General features: G+C 36.4%; 1 protein-coding gene across 1 annotated transcript in view; it reads left to right on the forward strand.

Moving 5' to 3' along the window:
• The window catches only part of LOC114224816 (disintegrin and metalloproteinase domain-containing protein 32-like), a 190,678-nt gene that overhangs the window by 17,996 nt on the left and 148,660 nt on the right, over window positions 1–24,022 (forward strand). Inside the window, exons 3-9 of the mRNA XM_088021309.1 lie at window positions 3,765–3,826; window positions 6,231–6,306; window positions 9,695–9,771; window positions 11,045–11,222; window positions 16,378–16,446; window positions 19,966–20,037; window positions 20,243–20,409. Of these exons, the coding sequence (XP_087877435.1) occupies window positions 3,765–3,826; window positions 6,231–6,306; window positions 9,695–9,771; window positions 11,045–11,222; window positions 16,378–16,446; window positions 19,966–20,037; window positions 20,243–20,409 (701 nt within the window). The remainder of the gene's footprint in view (window positions 1–3,764; window positions 3,827–6,230; window positions 6,307–9,694; window positions 9,772–11,044; window positions 11,223–16,377; window positions 16,447–19,965; window positions 20,038–20,242; window positions 20,410–24,022) is intronic.

The raw sequence follows: 24,022 nt of genomic DNA on the forward strand, positions 1-24,022 counted from the left end.
TTCATTTATTTCTGCTCTAATCTTTATTATTTTTCTTTCAATTGGTTTGGGGCTTCTTTTACTGTTCTTTTTCTAGCTCCTTTAGGTGTAAGGTGAGGTTGTTATTGGAGACTTTTCTTGCTTCTTGAGGTAGGCCTGTATTGCTATAATCTTCCCTCTGAACAGTTTTTGCTGCATCCCAAAGATTTTGGACTACTGTGTTTTCATTTTCATTTGTCTTCATACATTTTTTGATTTCCCCTTTGATTTCTTGGTTGATCCATTCGTTGCTTAGTAGTATGTTATTTAACCTCCATGTATTTATGTTCTTTCCAGATTTTTAATTGTGGTTGATTTCTAATTTCATAACATTGTGGTGAGAAATGATGCATGATATGATATCAGTCTTTTTGAATTTGTTGAGACCTATTTTGTGGCCTTACATGATCTATTCTGGAGAATGTTTCAGTTGCACTTGAAAAGATTGTGTATTCTTCTCTTTTTTAGATGGAATAGTCTGAATATATCTGTTAGTTCCATCTGGTCCTATGTATCACTCAAAGCCAGTTTCCTTGTTGATTTTGTGTTTTGATGATCTATCAATTGATGCAGGTTTTAAAGTCCTCTACTACTGTATTATTATTGATTTCTTTCTTTCTGTTAATAGTTGCTTTATGTATTTGGGTGCTCCCATGTTTGGTACATAAATATTTACAATTGTCCCATCTTGTTGGACTGTTCACTTTATTATTATGTAGTGTCCTTTGTCTCTTGTTACAGTCTTTGTTTTAACATCTATTTTGTCTCATATAAGTATTGCTATCCTAGCTTTCTTTTCACTTCCATTTGCATGATAAATGTTTTTCCATCCCTTCACTTTGAATCTGCATGTGTCTTTTCATGTGAAATGAGTGTCTTGTAGGTAGTATATAAATGGATCTTGCCTTTTTATCCATTCTGTTACCCTGTTTCTTTTGATTGGAGTTAATTTACATTCAAAGTAATTTTTATAGTTATGTACTTAATGCCATTTGTTGCTTATTTTACAGGTTTTTTTTTTTTTGTAGTTCTCTGTTCTATTCTTCTCTCGCTCTCTTCTCTTGTTGGATGGCTGTCGTTAGTGAAATGCTTGGGTTTCTTTCTCTTTATTTTTTGCATATCTATTATAAGTTTTTGATGTGTTGTTACCGTTAGGTTCATATATAACATCCTATGTTTATAGCAGTTCTGCATTAAGTTGATGGTCGCTTATGTTTGAACAGATGAAAGCACTGATTTTTTACTTCCTCCTCCCATATTTTAGGTATATGATGTCATACTTTACATCCTTTTATTTTGTGAATCTTTTTTTAAAATTTTGTGAATCTTCAGACTGATTTTACTGCTTTTGTGCTTTAACCTTTCTATTGATTTTATGTGATCGATCTACTACTTTTGTTATGTTTTTATGTACCTGTGAAATTTTTTCCTTTCCTACTTTTCCTACTCTTGCTTATGGTCTTTCCTTTCCAGGCAAAGTATTTCCTGAATCATTTCTTATATGGCTGATTTAGTGGTGATGAATTCCTTAACATTTGTTCATCTGGGAAACTCTTTTTTTTTAAAGATTTTTAAAAATTTATTTATTTGACACAGGGAGAGAGAGACAGCGAGAGAGGAAACACAAGCAGGGGGAGTGGGAGAGGAAGAAGCAGGCTTCCCACTGAGCAGGGAGCCCGATGCGGGGCTCGATCCCAGGACCCTGGGATCATGACCTGAGCTGAAGAAGATGCTTAACCACTGAGACACCCAGGCGCCCCTGAGAAACTCTTTATCTCTCCTTCTATTCTGAATGATATCCTTGCTGGATAGAGTATTCTTGGCTGCAGATTTTTTTTTTCCTTTTAATACTTTGAATACATCATGCCAGTCCCTTTTGGCCTACAAAGTTTCTGCTGATAAATTTCCCTTGTATATAACTGTTTTCTTTTCTCTTAGTGCTTTTAAAATTCTCTCTTCATCACTTCTTTGTACCATTTTAATTATTACATGTTTTGGTGTAGACCCGTTTGGGTTGATTTTGTTGGGGGCTCTCTGTGCTTCCTGGATCTGGATTTCTGTTTCCTTCCCCAGATTAGTGACTTTTTCATCTGTTATTTCTTTGAATAAGTTTTCTGTCCTCTTTTCTCTCTCTCTTCTCCTTCTGGGATTCCTATAATGCTAATGCTATTATACTTGATGGTGTTGCTGAGATTCTTAACCTATTCTCATTTTTTATTGTTCTTTTACTTTTTGCTCTTAAGCTTAGTTGCTTTCCATTACTCTGTCTTGTAGCTTGCTGGTTTATTCTTCTCCTTCCTCTAGTCTATTTATTCCCTCTAGTGTATTTTTAATTTCTATTATTGAGTTCTTCATCCCAGATTGGTTCTTTTTATGTTTTCTATTTCTTTGTTTAGGGTCTAATGGGGATCTTCTTAAGTCGAGTGAGTATCTTTATGAGCACTACTTTGAATTCTCTTTCAGACATATTGCTTATCTTCATTTCATTTAACTCTTTTGCTGTGAATTTGTTTGCTTGTTTGTTTTCATTTGGGACATATTCTTCTGTCTTCTCATTTTGTCTAACTCTTTGTGTCTGTTTCTATGTGTTAGGAAAGTCAGCTACTTCTGCTCTTGAAAGTAGTGGCTTTATGACGAAGAGATGCTGTCGTGCTCTGAAGTGCAATGTTCCCTGTTTACCAGAACCTGTTGCCTCAGGGGTGTCACCTATGTGTGTTGTATGTATCCTAATGTTGTGATTGAGAGGTGTTTGCCTTAGGTCCAATTGTCTGCAGTGGTTCTCTTTGCCTTTTGTGGGCAATGTTTGGTCCCTGTGTTGTTAAGGGGCCAGTCTGGGGCTGCCTTGGACTTGAATTGAGTCAGACCAGATGTTTGCCAGAACTGCAGTCTTAGCACACTGCAGATGCTCTCCCTGTGTTGTTCCCTGAGAAATTTTCATTGGTGGGCAGGGCCTGTAGTCAGACCAGATATCTAGTCCCATTCTGTTTGTTGGGGTTGCAGGGACCCCAAATTACCAGGCTCTCTCTGTGCTGCCCCTTGTGGGGTTTTTGTGGGTGGGCAGGACTGACAGTCACAGATCCTAGAAGGCTTATCTTTTTCTTTGTTCTGATATTTGTGTCTTTTGGTTTTTATATGCTTAAGTTTTCCTTCCAGTGATGCTCTAACTCTTGCTTTTTACATATTCTCTTTGGCTGGATAAAATCTCATCACTCAGGTTCAGCAACTTAGTGATATTGCAACCTATCGTTATCCATGTTTTAACTTGAGAATAGTAGTGATAGAGGAAAAACAGTACCAAATTTTGTTCAAGAATCTTCTGTTTAAAAATACAGGAATCAGCCAATACATTTTAAGAAAACAGTTATATCTTTTGTGCCTGATAGAATAAGCTTCACTGATATATGATACCTTATTATCCCAATGATGCCACCTACATAGACATTATAGCATAGCATGTGGTCTCTAATTTCAGAAGAGCTTAAAATTCAGTTATATATAGTTATATATAGATTTCTAATCCCATATAAATTCTTAGGTTAGGCTTATTTTTATAGAAATAGTAAGACTGGATTATATAATAAACATGTTATAATTTTTGATATATTGTTGCAAATTTTAAATCATGTATAGTCTGAGACATTTTAATCAAGACATTTTAGGGATTATTTGGAGGGATTGATTGATGTAAAATTATTGTTTTGCTGCTGTTACATAGTTCTTCATTTCAGTTGTTCTGGATTCTCTAGGAACAGATATCCTATATTATTGCAATAGATGAGAAGCCATACACTGTACACCTTAAGCAAAGGTAATATTTTTTTCATTTAGTGTTGTATTTCATTTTATTGATATGAATTTGTTTACTTATAATAAAAATGGAGTGTTAATTAATGTAGTTGTTATTAAACACTTGAGTTGTTTCAGATTAACAGATGCTTTCCTGTGAATTAATTAAATTTTTGGTCCTAATGCCTCAAGTAGTCTTTTGTGAATGGGGGGAACAGGAAAAAGATAAGGGCCCCCCTCCTGAAGATTAAGCTATATGATCTTATGTTGTTGACAGAACTAGAAGGACCTATATAATCAGGGCAGAATGTTGGAATAAGAAGTAAGTCTGTAAATGTTTCAGGGTTTGATCAGAGAGGCAGGCCTGGAATAAGGAATTTAATATGGAATGAGACTATACACTTGTGAGAGTTTATGGAAAATAGTACTAGCTGTGTACTTCCTTCAGGGAATTGAGAAGGTAATTGAAATAACTTTCTGTAAGGTTTAATTCTCTCATGGAAACCAGGAAACCATGGAAATTTCTCTCATGTAGAGAAAAGCTGGCTTAGAATGATTTTGTGACTTTCAATAGGATAATTGCAATTAAATTTTGGTTATAGAACTAGACTACATGGTATTAGGGACAGGTGGATTGTGAGAAACTTAAGGTAGTAATTTGTAAATAACTTTTTCAAAAATGTTTGGCAGAAAAAGAAGAAACAGGTGCAGATAAATGTTTTTTAAGAAGGGAGAAACAAAGTTTTTTGGTTGAAGGGAAGTTTCTTAGAGATGTATAAACAAGCAATTCATTGTATAAAATGCCAAAGAATAGCATTGAGTAAAAGAAGAGTTAACCTACTCCTTCAGACAGAAGGGAAGAAGAATATGGTAAATGACAACTCAAAGATCTTTTCAAGTATATAAGAGGGAAAGTGAAGAGAACTCACAGTGCGTTTGAACATCTTATCAGGACTATAAACAGTGGTAAGAATTATAGGGACTAGAGTTTAGGAGATGGGTAAAGCGTGTGTGTATTGTTTTGGGAAATTACTTGCATAATGATTATGATGGCATAGTGATAACTAGGAAGTTATTGCAAATAACATATGAGAAATAATGAAAAACAGAACTATGACTAAGGAGGTAGGAATTTTTTTTTTTTTTGAGATACATACTGAGGTGGCAGGAAAAAGATTAGCTAACATTGGTTATAGTGGTAGCAGAGATTTGGTGTGGCAGTGAAGGAGAAGGGGAACAGATCTGAGTCAGGGGAATTATGGGCTCAGTTTTGAAAAAGTTAGATATGAAATGCTTGTATGATATCCCAAGAGAAATGTCCAGTTGGCTTAGAATGTGAGTGTGGATTTCAAAGCCATCTATTTTTGTAGGTATAAATGAAGCACCAGAAATGAACAAGATAAATCTGTAGAGGTAGGAGTGAATATCAAAGGTGAGAAGGAAAAACAACCCAGAATTGAATGCCATGGAAACACTTAAGGGAAGAAGCAAGGACCCAGACGAAGGGACTCTTAAAGTATACAGAAAGATATTAGGGAAGCCAGGTGGAAATGGTATGATTGAAGTTGAAGAGTAGATGGCTTAAAAAAGGGAAGTGTGGTCAACAGTACATGTGGGTCAGAGTAGTCTTACTTGACTTCAAACTGCATTTTGGATTTGACAACGAGGGGGTCATTAGTTACCCATATGAGATCACTTTTAGTGGAGGATTCCTAACTAGCTAGTCTGGGTGATCTAGTTATGTTACATTGGATTGAGGAGTGACCATGAGGTGAGGAAATAGGATAATAAGTACAGTCAGTGATACCAGAGAAGGTTGAACTTAGATTTGTAGTTTCAGTATCTACATTCAGATTAATATGACTTTTACACAGTACTCTTCTACTTCATTATAAACGTGATATATATGCATGGTAGTGAAATTTAGAAAGAATGAAAGAATGGAAAACTCTCATAATCCTACATCTAGTTCATATATTTGTAAATTTTAAAATGTCTTTTTTTCTCATCTTGTTGTCCCATCCCTTCTTATTTCAAAGGAGTTCATGAAAAAAATAAAGGAGTTCATTAAAATAGGAAAATTATTTTGCGTGTGTATTTCTTTGAATATAAATTATATATATCTTAAAAGAAAATACTACCTTTGTTGGGTTTGCAGACTTACTATAAAGGTCCAGGGCCAGAGTGTAAATATTTCAGGCTTTGAGGGCCATAATATCTTTGGTAAAATGACTCAACTCTGCTGTTGTAGCTTGAAAACAGCCATGGACCATACATAAATTAATGGGTGTGGCTCTGTTCCAATAAAGCTTTATTTACAAACACAGAGTAGGTCAGATTTGGCCTGAGGGTGTTAGTTTGCTGAGCAGTGCTTTATATATTTCAAAAAGAATAACTTTTAATATTCTCTCATTTTCTATATTCAGTTTTTTTTTAGCACATAATTTTATGGTTTATTTGTATAATCAAGGATCTGTGAATTCTCATCCTTCAGATATTGAGGTAAGATTTAAGTTCTATATTTTATAAAAGTAATTGAGAAGATGAGAAGTTGGTTGAAAAAATAAAGAAGGGGATTTAAAAAAAAGTGAATGTGATCAGGCAGGAGACTAGAACAAAGCCATACACTAGAGATTTAGGGTATATTTTGGTCTGTTAGAAGAAACAGTATCCCAGTTTGGTATATATATATATACCAAAAATAAGGTTAACTACTATGAAGGGATAGAATATGACTCTAAAAATGAAAAATCAAAAAGATTTTTTAAAAAAGGGATTGAAGAGGCGTTGGTTGAAAAAGGGAAAAAGAGAAATTCAAAAAAAAAAGAAAGAAAAAGGAAGTTAAAAAAATTAACTTTGAAAGACTAAAGAATTGGGAAAAAAGCATGATTTCTATGTGCAGTATTCCCCTAGTGCTGGAGTTCTGCCGTTCTCATTGATGGGTAAACTTGGTCTTGGCTGGCTGTTCGTGCTGATCTTCTGGGGGAGGGGCCTGTTGCCGTGGTTCCCAAATGTCTTTGCCGGAGGCGGAATTGCCCCGCCCTTGCCGGTTCAGGCTAATATGCTCGGGTTTGCTCTCGGGAGCGTTTGTTACCTCCAAGCTTTCCCTACAGCTTTGGAGGAAGGAGAGTGAAATCGCGACCTCCCAATCTCCGCCCTGGAGGAGCCAGAGGAGCCAAGAGCTCGGGGCCCCACTCCTCAGTGCTCCCCCAGAGAAAAGCTGTCAATCACTCCCGTCTCCCCAGTCTCCTGCTGCACTCTGTGCTCACCCGGGCTGTGACCAAGCGTTTCTGTCTCTGGCACATGACCCCGTGTGTAGTCTCCAAACCCAGCAGATCCCTGTGGTGCACTCACGCGCCGCTCCTCCTGGGGGAGGAAGGTGAGTTACCCCAGATCTGCCATTTGTTGGGTCCCTGCTGGAGGAGCAGTGGCCAGACTGTGCCCTGGATCACGGGTTATGACAACCCCGAGCTGAGAGCCCACTCCTCGGCTCTGTCTCTGCAGCCGGCTGCCCCGCTCCGATACCTGGGAGCTCTGCTGCACTCAGGCACCCCCGGTCTTTCTGTGACCCCGAGGGTCCAGAGACCACACTGTCCCAGCGAGGGTTCCACCCTCCACTTAGCCACTGGAGCAACGCCCTCAGCGGAGCTGACTTCTAAAAGTTACGATTTTGTGCTCCGCTGCTCTATCACTTGCCAGAAGCGGCTGACGGAGGTCCCCTCCCCCGCCATCTATTTCCCAAATATCGCCTCGGATTCACTTCTCCACACGTCCTACCTTCCCGAAAGTGGTCATTTTTCTGTTCAGAGAGTTGCTGCTATTCTTTTATCTCCTTTTGAGTTTGTAGGTGTTCAGAATGGTTTGATTCCTATCTAGCTGAATTCCTGGGACCAGACGAAATTTAGGTCTCCTACTCCACCATTTTGCTCCTAAACCTTTTCTTTTTTTAACCCCCATCCCATCCATCAATAAATCTTATTGACCCTACCCTTTAAATTAGATAGCCAGATCCACCCTCTTCCTCTGTCTCTATCCTAATAACACTCTTTTCCAGGTAAATGCTTAGATTACTGCTATAACTTCCTGAATAATCTTCTTTGTTCTATACCTTGCCCATCCCTTTAGTCAGTTTACAACATGACCAACCAGATCAATCCTATTAAAGCCTAGACACATTGTGTTGTTTCTGTGCTCAGAACCCTCCATGGTATGACCTCCTGTTGTTCACAAAGTGAAAGCCAAAGTCATTTCAGTATCCTACAGCCTTTATACAATCTGGTCCTCTTTACCTGACTGACCTCATTTCCTGTTACTGTCTACCTTGCTCATTCTGTTCCAGCTATTTTGTTCTTGCTGTTCTTCAACATACCAGATATGGTCTCCTTCCAGGATCTTTGTACTTTCTATTTTCTTTGATCCAGATGCTTGCTCTTTCCCAAGATTCCTTTTCCTTAAGGTCTTTGCTTAAAATTACCCTATTAGTCCCTGACTAACTCCTATTTTAAATTGCTCTCTTACTCTTAGTACTCTCTTACTTTATCTGTTTTGTTTTTCTTTATGGTGGTTATCAATATATGATGTGCCATACATTTTATCTATTTATTTTCTGTTTCACCAGTGAAAAATAATCTTCATGAAGGCAGGGATTTTATTTTAGTCTTTTTTATTCACTGATGTATTCCCAGTGCCTAGAAAAATGCCTGACGTATACTTAGCATAACAAAAATTTTTTGAAAGATTGAATTTGGACACCATGTTGCTTCACTTTTATTGGCTAGGGCTATCAGTTTCCTTTTCTTGCTCCTTCTTCCTCCCCTTAGTTCTATTATAAAGCAGTGTGTTAATTAGAAATCTTACATTGGTTTCCACCAATATTTATAGCACTACTGAATCTTGGAAATTACATAATCTTCTCCTAGTTCTATTATAAAGCAGTGTGTTAATTAGAAATCATACATTTGTTTCCACCAATATTTATAGCACTATTGAATCTTGGAAATTACATAATCTTCTCCCTGTGATGATGTCTGCTATATCTCTAGCTACTGTGATTAGAGACCAAACTTTGTATGATTTCAGTTCTTTAAGATTTCTTGTCTTGCTTCATGGCCCAGAATATGGTTTCATTTTTGTAAATATTCCATGTTTTTTAAAAAGAAAGTACATTCTACAGTTTTTATTCTGCCTATATTAGGTTGCTAACATGCTACAGATCTTCTGTAGATTCTGAATGTTTGATTTATCAGAAGTGTATCTTTTACTATGATTATGCATTTCTCTATTTTTATTATTTTTTTAATTTTGAGCTTATATATTTTGAAGCTATCTAGTAAGTGAATACAAATTTGGAATATTTATATCTTCCTGATCAGTTGAAACTCTTTTCATTATGAAATGTCCCTCTTTATTACTTGGTAATGCTTCTTGCCGTAAAGTCTTCATTTCTTGTATTAGTATAGTTTCAGAATCATCCTTTTGGTTTGTGTTGATATGCTGTATTGTTTTCTAGTTCTTTAATCTTCCTGTGTCCTTAAATTTTAGATTTTTTTTAATAGAATATGAGGTTTTCTCAGAAATCCAGATTCATAATCTTTGTCTTTTAATTGATGAACTAAATTTATATATTGGAAAGCAATTTAACCAAAATTATGAGATAACACTTTGGAAGCAGTGTATAAAATAATAATTCCAAATATTAATCAGAAGAGTAGTTAATATAGTAAAAGTGACAAATATAGGGAAACTTTTCCTGAATGTCACTTTATCCATACTGATAAATAAACCATGTAGCCTGTGAAAATATTCAGAAAGTTCTAACAAGTATAAAAATAAGAAATCATTAGAAAGTTTGTCAATCCTAAATAAGTACTTCACTTTTTTTCTTTCCTAGGCTCAGTGCTACTACCAGGGGCATATTGAAGGACATCCGAATTCTGTTGTGACACTCAGCATGTGCTCTGGATTGAGGTTATTTATTTTCTGTCATTGATATGTGAACATTGTAGTTAATATTTGACTGTAGTGAGTTTCTTATGTTTACATTAAGTTTGGGGCTGGAAGAGGATTCCCATGTGAGATAATGCAATGATATCCTCCTCTGAACATGTTTCTTCTCTTGTATCTCCTCACTTTCCTTGCTGGCCAGAGACATTTCTAACCTCCTTGAAGTTTTAGATTTCCTTGTCTCCTTGCTCTATATCTTGTTTTTTTTTTTTTTTTTTTTTTAGCTACAGAAATGACTACTGAATGTAAATGACTATGGCAAGTTGGAGGAGCTGTTTAGGATAGCTTATTTTTTCAGCAAATGGATATATTTGGTACCTACCATGTGTCACCTACTGGCCTAGTGTTTGGAGATATAAAGATAAATAAAAATAAACAAGGCATACTTTTTCTCAAGGAAAATCACCTTCAGGGAGAGGAGGCAAATTCTATATAAGCAAATAATTACTAATATAGTACTCATATTTTTCTAATAATATCTATGTCTTAAATGATAACAATTGTAGGGTTTCTTCCTTAGTGCCTAGAGTTTTCCATTCTGTCAGGAAATTCTTCATCCTTATTTTTGTAGCATAAGATCCTTATTTTAACAAACAAATAAGTGTTCCTCGGTGCTTGTTACATGGAACCCTATAGTTTGTTATTTGGGAAGTAGCCACTTGAACCAGAGCCAGAGCCAGAGCCAGAGAAAAATAGTTATAAAATTTGTTTAATCTTTAAAATCTTGCTTTTAATTTTTTATTCAGACTGTGTGCATAAAGATTAATAAATGCCTTTTCAAAATTACTGCTAAATTTTATTTTTATAGATAAAATTTTACTTATTACATATACTTTTGTTATATAGGCAATGTGATCATTTTTCAAAAGCAGTGCCAACCAGAGAGAAATTCATTAAGATTTCTATTTACTTTTGCTCTCATTAAGTCACTGACTTGGAGAACAGGGAATTCCTTAATCACTGTAATGCTGTATACTTATACACCTCGCAACTGATTACATGATTTCTGCTGCCTTTATATTGGTAGAGAGAATCAAATTGAAAGCTAATTTTGTGGGTTGCAGGAGATATTTTGTCTCTTCAGAATTATTTCCATAATGTAAAGAGTTTGGGTCAAAATACTGAGCTCAACAATGTTCTTTATCCTCCTCTTTCTCCTTCTTCTTTTGGATTCTGTCAGAGTTTCATAATAGAGAATATATTAAAAGCACTTACAGTTTTATTCTTAATTTTACAGAGGAATACTGCAATTTGAAAATGTTTCTTATGGAATTGAGCCTCTGGAATCTGCAGTTGAATTTCAACATCTTCTTTATAAATTAAGGAGTGGAAACAGTGAATTTGAAGATCTTACTGAAGATAACCAAGGCATAGAACAAAACCCAGTGGACTATAACATTTTTGTAAGTGAAAAGGTGAGTTTGTGTATGTTTTATTACTATTTTCAGGGCAATTATTGTCCTTACTTAATTTATGTGTAAGAAAATTATATGAACGGGTTGTATAACTAGCAAATATTCTTTCCTTCAGAACATCCTCATCTTTTTCTAATGTTACAATTTCCTTTGAACCATATACGGCCTTCTCCTTGCATCAATTGATCATCTACATTTTTATGATAAATTTTTATTCTAATTCTTATTTTGTTACATACTTACAACTTTCTAAAAACTAACTAGTGTATATTCAATGTAAATTTAAGAAACTAATTTCCTGCTTTTGTGTCTGTATTCCTGGAAATTATTTAAAGGCCAGTATTTTTTTTTTCAGCTGTAGTCAAATTTTATTCTTTCTGTATCTAAAGCTCAGGATAGGGGCACCTGCGTGGCTCAGTTGTTAAGCATCTGCTTTTGGCTCAGGTCATGATCCCGGGGTCCTGGGATTGAGCCCTGCATGGGGCTCCCTGCTCTGTGGGAAGCCTGCTTCTCCCTCTCCCACTCCCCCCTGCTTGTGTTCCTTCTCTGGCTGTCTCTCTCTCTCTGTCAAATAAATAAAAAAATCTTAAAAAAAAAGCTCAGCATATCTTCTTTTGATTCAGGGGGATTTTTTTTTTTTATTAGTTACTGGGGTAGAATTTAGTGATTCATCAGTTGCATATAACACCCAGTGCTCATTCCATCAAGTGCCCTCCTTAATGCCCATCACCCAATTACCCCTTCCCCCCACGAACCTCCCCTCAGCAACCCTCAGTTTGTTTCCATTTAAGAGTCTCTTATGGTTTGCCTCCCTATTTTCATCTCATTTTGTTTTTCCTTCCTTCCCCTATGTTCATCTGTTTTGTTTCTTAAATTCCACATATGAGTGAAATCAATTTGTCTTTCTCTAACTGACTTATTTCACTTAGCATAAGACCATCTAGTTCCATCCAAGTTATTGCAAATGGCAAGATTTCATTCTTTTTGATGGCTGAGTAGTATTCCATTGTATATATATACCGCATCTTTATCCATTCATCAATCAGTGGACATCTGGACTCTTTTCATAGTTTGGCTATTGTGGACATTGCTGCTTTAAACATTGGGGTGTGTGTGCCCCTTTGAATCAGTATGTTTGTATACTTTGGATGCAATTGCTGGGTCATAGGGTATCTCTATTTTTAACTTTTTGAGGAACCTCTATACTGTTTTCTGGAATGGCTGCACCAGTTTGCATTCCCACCAACAGTGTAAGAGGGTTCCCATTCTCTGCATCCTCATCAACATCTGTTGTTTCCTGACTTGCTCATTTTAGCTATTCTGACTGGTGTGAGGTGGTATCTTGTAGTTTTGATTTGTATTTCCCTGATGCCAAGTGATGTTGAGCATTGTTTCATATGAGCATTGTTTCATATGTCTGTTGGCCATTTGTATGTCTTCTTTGGAGAAATGTCTGTTCATGTCTTCTGCCCATTTCTTGTTTCTGTCTGTTGAGTTTGATAAGTTCTTTATAGATTTTGGATACTAGCCCTTTATCTGATAAGCCATTTGAAAATATCTTCTCCCATTCCATATCATATCATGATACTTTATGTATCAAGGAGAGTTTGACTTCTTCTTTGCCAGTTTGGATGCCTTTGATTCTTTTTGTTGTCTGATTGCTGTGGCTAGGACTTCTAATACTATGTTGAATAGCAGTGGTGATGGTGGACATCCCTGCCATGTTCCTGACCTTAGGGGGAAAGCTCTCAGTTTTTCCCATTGAGAATGATATTCGCTGTGGGTTTTTCATAGATGGCTTTTATGATATTGAGGTATGTACCCTCTATCCCTATACCCTGAAGAGTTTTGATCAAGAAAGGAAGCTGTGCTTTGTCAAATGCTTTTTCTGCATCTATTGAGAGGATCATATGGTTCTTCTTTCTTTTATTGATGTACTGTATCACGTTGATTGATATGCAGATGTTGAACAAACCTTGCAGCCCAGGGATAAATCCCACTTGGTCATGGTGAATAATCCTTTTAATGTACTGTTGGATCCTATTGGCTAGTATTTTGGTGAGAATTTTTGCATCCATGTTCATCAAGGATATTAGTCTGTAATTCTCCTTTTTGATGGGTTCTTTGTCTGGTTTTGGGATCAAGGTAATGGCGGCCTCATAAAACGTGTTTGGAAGTTTTCCTTCCATTTCTATTTTTTGGAACAGTTTCAAAAGAATAGGTATTAATTCTTGAAATGTTTGGTAGAATTCCCCTGGGAAGCCATCTGGCCCTGGGCTTTTGTTTTTTGGGAGATTTTTGATGACTACTTCAATTTCCTTAGTGGTTATAGGTCTGGTCAGGTTTTCTGTTTCTTCCCGTTTACGTTTTGGTAGTTGATACATCTCTAGGAATGCATCCATTTCTTCCAGATTATCTAATTTGCTGACATATAGTTGCTCATAATATGTTCTTATAATTGTTTGTGTTTCTTTGGTGTTGGTTGTGATCTCTCCTCTTTCATTCATGATTTTTTGATTTGGGTCATTTCTCTTTTTATTGATTGAGAGGGGTTCTCTGTGCCTCTCCTGGATTTTGATGCCTGTTTCCATCCCCAAATTAGGCAAGTTCTCTGCTATGATTTGCTCCAATATACTTTTTGCCTCGCTCCTTTTTTCTTTTTCTTCTCGGGTCCCAATTATTCTAATGTTGTTTTGTCTTATGGTCTTGCTCATCTCTCGAATTCTTCCCTGTGATCCAGTAGTTGTTTATCTCTGTTATTCTCAGTTTCTTTATTTTCCATCATTTGATCTTCTATATCACTAATTCTCTCTTCTGCCTCATTTATCCTAGCAGTTAGCGCCCCCATTTTTGATTGCACCTTATTAATAGCCTTTTTGATTGCGACTTGTTTAGATTTTAGTTCTTTTATTTCTCCAGAAAGGGTTTCTCTAATAACTTCCATGCTTTTTTCAAACCCAGCTAGTATCTTTAAACTCATGATTCTGAACTGTAGGTCCGACATCGTACTAATGTCCGTATTGAGTAGGTCTCTCGCAGTCGGTACTGCCTCTTGTTCTTTTAGTTGAGGTGATTTTTTTCAGCTTGTCATTTTGTCCAGAGGAGAATAGATGAATGAGAGAACAAAATGCTAACAGGGTAACAACGTCCCCAGAAAGTATGCTCGAAACAAATCAGAAAAGACCTGAAACCAGGGGAAAAGAAAGAGAAAGAAAGAAAAAAGAAAAAGAAAAAGATAAAAACAAACAAAAACAGAACAAAACAAAAAAAACAGAATATGATCAAATATGATCAGGCTGGTGCATAGATCAGTGCCACATATGAGATTTTGGGTGTATTTTGGTCTGTTAGAAGAAGGTGGCTCCCAAAATTTTAAAGAAAGAAGAACTTATATATGTATAAAAATAAGGGTTGATACGATGAAGAGATGGAATATGACTGTAGAGATGAAAATTATAAAAGATTTTATAAAAGGAATTGATAAGAAGTTGTTTGAAAAAAGAGGATTTAAAAAAAAAAAGAAAGTAAAAGGAGAGAATGTGATCAGGCAGGAGACTAGAACAAAGCCATACACTAGAGATTTAGGGTATATTTTGATCTGTTAGAAGAAACTATCTCAAAATTTCAAAGAGAGAACAACTTACATATATATGCCAAAAATAAGGGTAACTACTGTGAAAGGATAGACTCTGACTCTAAAAATGAAAAATAAAAATGTTTTTTAAAAAATGGATTGATAAGATGTGGCTTGAAAAAGGAAAAAAGAAAAAAAAACAGTAAAAAAAAAATTTAACTTTGAAAGACTAAAGAATCAGGGGGAGAAAGCCATGAATTCTATGTGCAGTATTCCCCTAGCATTGGAGTTTTGCCATTCTCATTGATCGGTAAACTTGGTCTTGGCTGGCTGTTCTTGCTGATCTTCTGGGGGAGGGGCCTGTTCCTGTGGTTCCCAAGTATCTTTGCCCTAGAGGGAATTGCTCCACCCTTGCCGGTCCAGGCTAAGTAATCTGCTCGGGTTTGCTCCCGGGAGTTTTTGTTCCTTGCAAGCTTTCCAAACAGCTTTGGAGGACAAGAGTGAAAATGGCGCCTCCCAGTCTCAGCCCCAGAGGAGCTGAGAACTCGGGGCCCTGTTCCTCAGTGAGCCCCCAGAGAAAAGCCGTCAATCACTCCCATCTCCCTGGTCTTCTGCCACACTTTGTGCTCACCTGGCTTGTGACCGAGAGTTTCTATCTCTGGCACATGACCCCGTGTGGAGTCTCCAAACCCAGCAGATCCCTGCGGTGCGCTCCCGCGCCGCTCCTCCCAGGGGAGGAAGGGGAGTCTCCCCAGATCTGCTCTTTGTTGGGTCCCTGCTGGAGAAGCAGTGACCTGACTGTGCCGTGGATCATGCATGGTTTATGGCAACCTCGAGCTGAGAGCCTGCTCCTCGGCTCCGTCTCTGCAGCCGGCTTCCCCTCTCCAATACCTGGGAGCTCTGCCGCACTCAGGCACCCCTTGTCTTTCTGTGACCCCGAGGGTCCTGAGACCACACTGTCCCAGCGAGGGTTCCAACCCCCCCCCCCCCACTTAGCCAATGGAGTGACGTCACTCAGTGGAGCTGACCTCTGAAAGTTCCGATTTTGTGCTCTGTTGCTCTATCATTTGCCAGAAGCGGCCAATGGAGGCCCCCTCCCCCGCCATCTATCCTCCTGAATATCGCCTCAGATTCACTTCTCCACACGTCCTACCTTCCAGAAAGTGGTCGCTTTTCTGTTCAGAGAGTTGTTGCTATTCTTTTCTTCCATCTCCTTTTGAGTTTGTAGGAGTTTAGAATGGTTTGATCCCTATCCAGCTGAATTCCTGGGACCAGATGAAATCCAGGTCTCCTACTCCTCCGCCGTCTTGCTCCTCGCCTATCTTATGCATTCTTATCATGCACACAAAAAAAGAAAATGGTCACTATGATGTTAACTGGCCTGATTATGTCAATTATTTTACTATATATATGTATATATATATATATATATATATCTCAAAACATCAAGTCTTTAACTTTAAATATATATAATTTTCATCAGTTACACCTCAATAAAGTGGAAAAATGATTTTAAAAGTTCAGAATAAACAATTTATGTAAGTTTTTTGTGCTTTTAAGTGCTCTTTTTCTTTTTTCTAGTCAGAATCAGCTGTTCCAGATTTAATTCCTCTTTATCTAGAAATGTGTATTGTGGTGGATAAAGCTTTGGTATGTATTTTTCTTTTTCTTTGCTTTTAAATATTTGGTGTAAATGTATAATTATCCCTAGCTAGAAAGGAACTTAAAAATTCCAGTCTTTTTACTACATGTCGTAGAGAGAACAGTGGAAAAATTTGCAAAACTGAAAAACCAAATACTCAAAATTACATATTTCTATTAGAAATGTTTAATTTGAAATCTTTACATAAAAATCCTGAATAACAAAATGATTTTTAGGCTGGTGTTTCACATCTTTAGGAACTCTTTCCATCTACAATATTTTTTTAATGGTCATATTTTAAGTGAAAATCTTTAAGCTTTTAGTTTTTGTTTTTAGGGCTTTTGAAGAGCAATATGTAGCCTAGGGAGCGTTTTGTCCTATAAACTTTTTATTGGCACAAAAGTGATGACAGTATAACTATGAGAACTGCTTACATTAATGTATCAAGATTTTTTTTTTTTGAGCAGTTTGTAAAGGTTCACCTGTTTTAGTGTGTTGTTTACCTGGTATAAACATATTTCTAAATCCCTGATTTAGAAATTTAAAGGTCCTATTTGAGGACCTTTAAACTTCAGGATCTTGGGATGAGAACTTAGTTTGCACCCAATCAGGTATGGCTTTATTTCCTCCATATTTCAGAGATTTCTGAAAACGGATAAAAATATACTTTCCAGGTTTTGTTTTGATGATGAGCATTTGATTGTCACACCTCTGGAATACTACAGAGAATATGAATCAAACACATTATCTATTCTATTTGTAGAATTGTAGAGCTTGTCAGGAAGCCAGAGTTGAGATTCAGAGACAGATAGGATTTAGAGAAGAGTAAGAAAATACTCGATTTATTAGAATATAGGGGAAAAGGACAAAGGGAACATATAAGAGAAAATTAAGATATTTGTGATAATGATGACTAAATTTCCAGGGAATATTCTGGATTATAAAAATCATTTTTTTTTCAGAATTATGTTACAAACTTTGAGAGTTGTTTTAAAGCTTCTTGTCCAAATTGTCAGGTTTGCCAGGCATATGATACTGATTAAACTTCCCTTTTCTATGTTTTTATACATATTTACATATTCTTTAATAAAACAAACATTGAGCCTGCTGTGGCATCTGTGTTACTAGATGCTGGGCATATAAAGAAGAACAATAGTGATACTGTCTTCAGTGACTTCCCAAATTTTAAATCCACAATTGCAGTTTAGTGAATTCAGTGCTATGCTTGAAGGAAGCATGTGGGAGTATAAAAACATGGTCCAGTGATGGAGAAAGACATGGAAACACAGCTATAACTGGGGGTAATATAAAAGCATGCAAGTAGGTATTTTAAAATGTGTTTTATTATTATTCATTTATGATGGGGCCAACACATCAGGAGATGAAATTGCTATTGGAGAGATAGTTTGTTATTCACAGTTCCCAAAAGGAGAGAGTATGCCATATCCTGCAGAAGCCACGTGGGGAAGTAACAAAATAGGTAAGGAGACAGGGGGAGCAAGGGGAAAACATGGGCAGGAGACCTGATTATGATTTCTGTGGGAAAGAACACTTGAGGCAAAGCAAACAGGGTAACGGTTGTCTAGCTTGAATAATTTCAGTGGGTTCTGGGATGTGAGGGTTGTCTCCAGTTGGCTCTTTGGGTGATTAGGGCAGAGGAATAATGGCACGGCATGGCATGGAGTGTGAGATTCTGATAAAGGGGGTTGTTGGGGGATGGTTTGTGGATTAGCTAGTTTGGATAATGAGGTGAGGGTGGGGCCAAGGAAGACTTAGTGCAAAACTTTTCCTTGCAAAGGCATATAAATATGAGAGAAGGTTCTTTAAAAAAAACATAACTGCAAGTTTAGTATGATTAATACACAGGGTTGAAGAAGGAAAATAGAGGTAAATTGAAGAACTGATCCAATATTTGGATTTTATCCTATTTATTCTATTTTATCCTATATCCATTAAAAAGATTTTAAACAGGGGAGTGACAGGTTCATATTTTCAGTTTAGAATCATCATTTTTGTAATAGTATAGGGACTGGATTGCTGATGGGATAGTTGTAGACATTTAAGAGACCATTCCTGTAATCAAGTCAAACGTTTACTAGTTAGTAGTATTAGTAATAGAAAAAAAAATTTTTTTAAGTTACTGCTGAGGTTGAATTAGAAGGACTTAAATTGATTTGATTTATCCATTCACTTAATAAATTTATTGAGCATCCTGTAGATGCCAATTACTATTCTGCTTTTGAGGATACTGCTGTGAACACAACAGACAAAGTTCTGCTCTTATGGAACACGCAGTATCATAAATGTGGGAGGTCATAGATGATTATACCTTTAATTAAAGTAGTGGAAAGGTAGGTAGGACCAGATTTTTGAGGGAGAATGATGAGCTTCGTTTTACATATGTTTAATTTGAGGGTCCTGTGGAACATGCAAGTGGTGCTATACTTAAGAGATTTGATTTATAGATATGGAATTTGACATTGGCACATTCCACAAAGCTTATTTAGATTTCAGCAGTTGTATATACACTAATTTGTGTGTGTGTAGGTTTATGCACTAGGATCACATATGTAGCCTTGTGTAATCATTGTCACAATTAAGACACTCAAAAGCACCTTCACTACAAGACTCTCTTACATTATTTCTTCATAGTCACATCCATTTCTCCCTACTTCCCAGGCTTCTTAACCTCTGGCAGTCACTAATCTGTTCTCCATTCCTTGGTTTCAGGAATATTGCATAAATGTTATCTTGCAGTATATATCCTTTGGAGATTTTTTTTAACACAGCATAATTTTCTTAAGGTTTATCCAAACTGTTTCATATATCAACAGTTTAGTCAGTTCCTTTTTACTAATGATCAGTATTCCATGATATGGAATGGTTATGGTATCCATGGTAACCATGGTACCATCATGGTAACCATGATATGGTTAAACAAATACAGTTTGTTTAACCAGTTAACCCTGAAGGACATGTGAATTGTTTCCAGCTTTGGGCTAATAGGAATAAAATTGTTATGAACATTTATGAACATGTTTTTTGTGAGCATCAGTTTTTATTTCTTTAGGATAAATGCCCAGGAGTGTGGGGCGCCTGGGTGGCTGAGTTGGTTAGGCATCTGACTTGTGATTTTGGCTCAGGTCACCATCTCATGGGTTGTGGGATTGAGCCCCATGTTGAAGATTCTCCTCTGCCCCTCCCCCCATTTGTTCTCATTCTCTCTCTCTTGAATAAATCTTAAAAAATACAAATAAATGCCCAGGAGTGCAATTGCTGGGTCATATGGTAAGTATATTATTTGTTTTGAAAAAGGCTGCTAAACTTTCCAGAGTGGCTGTATGATTTTACATTCCCACCAGCGTATATGAGTGATCCAGTTTATATTCATTTTTTTAATTTGTTACTATCTTATTTTGAACTGTTCTAACCCCAAAGCAGCATCAAATTTCTGAGAGTAGATGGAGAGTATATTTCAAACATATTACATAACAGATTGTATTTAAATTTGAAATTTTGTTTTTCAGTATGATTACCTGGGCTCTGACAGCATGGTAGTAACAAATAAAGTCATTGAAACTATTGGCCTCGTAAATTCGGTAAGTATTTTTCTTTTCATACTAGTTAGAAAAATTTATACTAGTTTTGAAATTATAATTTCCATTAACTTCACTTGGCATTTCTGAATAATTAAGCTATCTATACAAAACTGAGTATGGATTTGTCAAAGCATTGAATTAATTTCGTGGTTATTATAAAATAACATAAACATTAATTTTTCCTGTATTTATCTCTTGTTTTTAGATGTTTGCCCAATTTAAAGTTACTGTTGTGCTGTCATCGTTGGAGATGTGGTCAGACAAAAATAAGATTTCCACAGTTGGTGAGGCAGATGAAGTATTGCGTAGATTTTTAGAATGGAAAAAGTTCTATCTTACTCTGAGGCCTCATGATGTTGCATATTTATTCATGTAAGAATAATGTTTCACTATTCTTAGAAAGAAAACAAAGATCTGTGATAACGATGTAGCTTAATTTAGAGAACTTTTATTCATTGGTGACTATTAATACATTATTATGTGCTTCATTCAGGCCTCATATTCTCTTTCTGTTTGTCACTAAAACTTGCTAAAATTTATTTCTGTGCTTGTTAGCTTTTTACTAATGAGGAGACTGAGGTTTCTAGAGGTTAAACAATTTCAGGATTCTTGGATCTAGTGGTGTCCTTCCTGTTTGAACCCACAGGTTTTAACCCCAGAGCCCATAATCTTAACCACTACCTAAAAAAATGGGATTTATTTTATGAAGTTTATATTTTTGTTACGGAGTTGGATCAAAGGCTTGGGAAAGTAGGTTAAGAACAGTTTACCCTAATGAATTTTCTGCATTATTTTTAAATATTAGTTTTCTTTTTTGTTTTGTTCTAGTTTTTTTTTTTTTAAGATTTTATTTATTTATTCATGAGAGACAGAGAGAGAGAGAGGCAGAGGGAGAAGCAGGCTCCCAAGGGGCAGGGAGCCCGATGCGGGACTCGATCCCAGGACTCTGGGATCATGACCTGAGCCGAAGGCAGACGCTTAACCATCTGAGCCACCCAGGCACCCTGTTCTAGTTTTTATTATGGAAAATTTCAAGCATAATAGCAATTGAGAAAGTAAAATAATGAATCATCATGTACCTTACATATCCATAAAACAATTACCAGCTTATGGCTAATTTTTTTCTTTTTCTCACCCCCTCAAACTCAGTTATTTTGAAGAAAATCCTATGTGTCATATTATTTACCTATCTCTGAAAGATAAGGATTCTTTAAAAAGTATTCACAATACCATTATCACACCAAAAAATGGCAATTCCTTAAAGTCATCATTGTTTAGTCAGGGTTCAAATTTTGCATATTGTCTAAAATATTTTATTTTATATTTTACAGTTGGTTGGTTCAAATCTGTATCCATGCAAGGTCCACACATTGCATTCATTTGATATGTCTCTTAGTCTCTTTAAATCTGTGGATCTCATCTCTGTCATATTTTCTTTCCAGTTTATTTGTTGAAGAAATCAATATAAGTTTTCTAATAATCAATTATAACTATATATTTTTAACTGAACTCATATAAAATTTAGTAGCAATTATAATTAGCAATATCTTTCAGCAAATCTGTATATACATATTTTCAAGTTGGCGTGTCAATATTTCCTTTGCAAATGTGGGATTAAAATTTTTCCCACATCTCTGCCAACAATAAGTGTTATTGCTCTTTTCATTTTTTTGTCAGCCTGACTAATTAATGTTAGTGCTATTTATTTATTCTTAAGTTTTAATTTTAATTTCAGTTAACATACAGTGTTATATTAATTTCAGGTGTGCCATATAGTGATTCAACACTTCCATACAACACCAGGTGCTCATCACAAGTGCATTCCTCAGTCCTCATCATCTGTTTAACCCATCCCCTTAGCCACCTCCCCTCTGATAACCATCAGTTTGTTCTCTATAGTTAAGAGTCTGTTTCTTAGTTTGCCTCTCCCTCTTTTCTTTCCTATGCTCATTAGTTTTGTTTTCTAAATTCCACATATGAGTGAAATCATACAGTATTTGTCTTTCTCTGACTTATTTCCCTTAGCATAATATTCTCGAGCTCCATCCATGTCATTGCAAATGGCAAGATTTCATTCTTTTTTATAGCTGAGTATATATATGTACTCATATACCACTTCCTCTTTATCTGTTCATCAGTTGATGGGCAATTGGGCTTTTTCCATAATTTGGCTATTGTACATAATGTTGCTGTAAATATTGGGGTGTATGTATCCCTTTGAATTAGTATTTTTGTATTCCTTGGGTAAATATCTAGTGCAATTGCTGGATCATAGGGTAGTCCTATTTTTACCTTTTTTGAGGAAACTCCATACTGTTTTCCAGAGTGGCTGCACCACTTTGCATTCCCATCAACTGTGCAAAAGAGTTCCCCTTTCTCCACATCCTCGCAAACACCTGTTGTTTCTTGTGTTGTTGATATTAGTCATTCTGACAGGTGTGAGGTGATATCTTATTGTAGTTTTGATCCTACTTCCCTGATGATGAGCAATGTTGAGTACATTTTCTTTCTTTTTTTTTTTAAAGTTTGAGTAACTTTTCATGTGTCTGTGGCCCTCTGTATATATTGTTTGGAAAAATGTCTATTCATGTCTTGAGCTTATTTTTTTTCTCTTTTTTATTTTAATTTTGATTTTATTTTATTATCTTATGTTAATCACCATACATTACATCATTAGTTTTTGATGTAGTGTTCCATGATTCATTGTTTGCATATAATATCCAGTGCTCCTTTCAGTTCATGGCCTCTTTAATACCCATCACCAGGCTAACCCATCCCCCCACACCCCTCCCCTCTAGAACCCTCAGTTTGTTTCTCAGAGTCCATAATCTCTCATGGTTCATCTCCCCCTCTGATTCCCCTCCCTTCATTTTTCCTTTCCTACTATCTTCTTCCTTTTTTCATTTTAACATATAATGTATTATTTGTTTCAGAGGTACATGCCTGTGATTCAACAGTCTTACACAATCCATAGCGCTCACCATAGCACATACCCTCCCCACTGTCTATCACCCAGCCACCCCATCCCGCTCACCCCCCACCATTCCAGCAACTCTCAGTTTGGTTCCTGAGATTAAGAATTCCCCGTATCAGTGAGATCATATGATACATGTCTTTCTCTGATTGACTTATTTCACTCAGCATAATACCCTCCAGTTCCATCCACATCTTTGCAAATGGCAAGATTTCATTCTTTTGATGGCTGTATAATATTCCATTGTATGTATATGCCACATTTTCTTTATCCATTCATCTGTCGATGGACATCTTGGCTATTTCCACGTTGTGGCTATTGTGGACATTGCTGCTATAAACATCAGACTACACGAACCCCTTTGGATCCCTACATTTGTATCTTTTGGGAAAATACCCAGTAGTACAATTGCTGGGTCATATGGTAGCTCTATTTTCAACTTTTTGAGGAACCTCCATACTGTTTTCCAGAGTGGATGCACCAGCTTGCATTCCCACCAAAAGTGTGGGAGGGTTCCCCTTTTTCCACATCCCCACCAACATCTGTTGATTCCTGACTTGTTAATTTTAGCCATTCTGACTGGTGTGAGGTGGTATGTCACTGAGGTTTTGATTTGGGTTTCCCTGATGCCGAGCGAGGTTGAGTACTTTTTCATGTGTCTGTTGGCCATTTGGATGTCTTCTTTGGAAAAATGTCTGTTCATGTCTTCTGCCCATTTCTTGATTGGATCATTTGTTCTTTGGGTGTTGAGTTTAAGAAGTTCTTTATAGACATTGGATACTAGCCCTTTATCCGATATGTCATTTGGAAATATCTTTTCCCATTCTGTCGGTTGTCTTTTGGTTTTGTGGACTATTTCCTTTGCTATGCAAAAGCTTTTTATCTTGAAGTCCCAATAGTTCATTTTTGCCCTTGCTTCCCTTGCCTTTGGCAATGTTTCCAGGAAGAAGTTGCTGTGGCTGAGGTTGAAGAGGTTGCTGCCTGTGTTCTCCTTTAGGATTCTGATGGACT

The sequence above is a fragment of the Eumetopias jubatus genome, unplaced genomic scaffold (assembly GCF_037043125.1).
Source record: "Eumetopias jubatus isolate StellerSeaLion01/CBP00866 unplaced genomic scaffold, mEumJub1_p1.0 scaffold_2, whole genome shotgun sequence".
In the NCBI taxonomy this organism is placed as follows: Eukaryota; Metazoa; Chordata; class Mammalia; order Carnivora; family Otariidae; genus Eumetopias; species Eumetopias jubatus.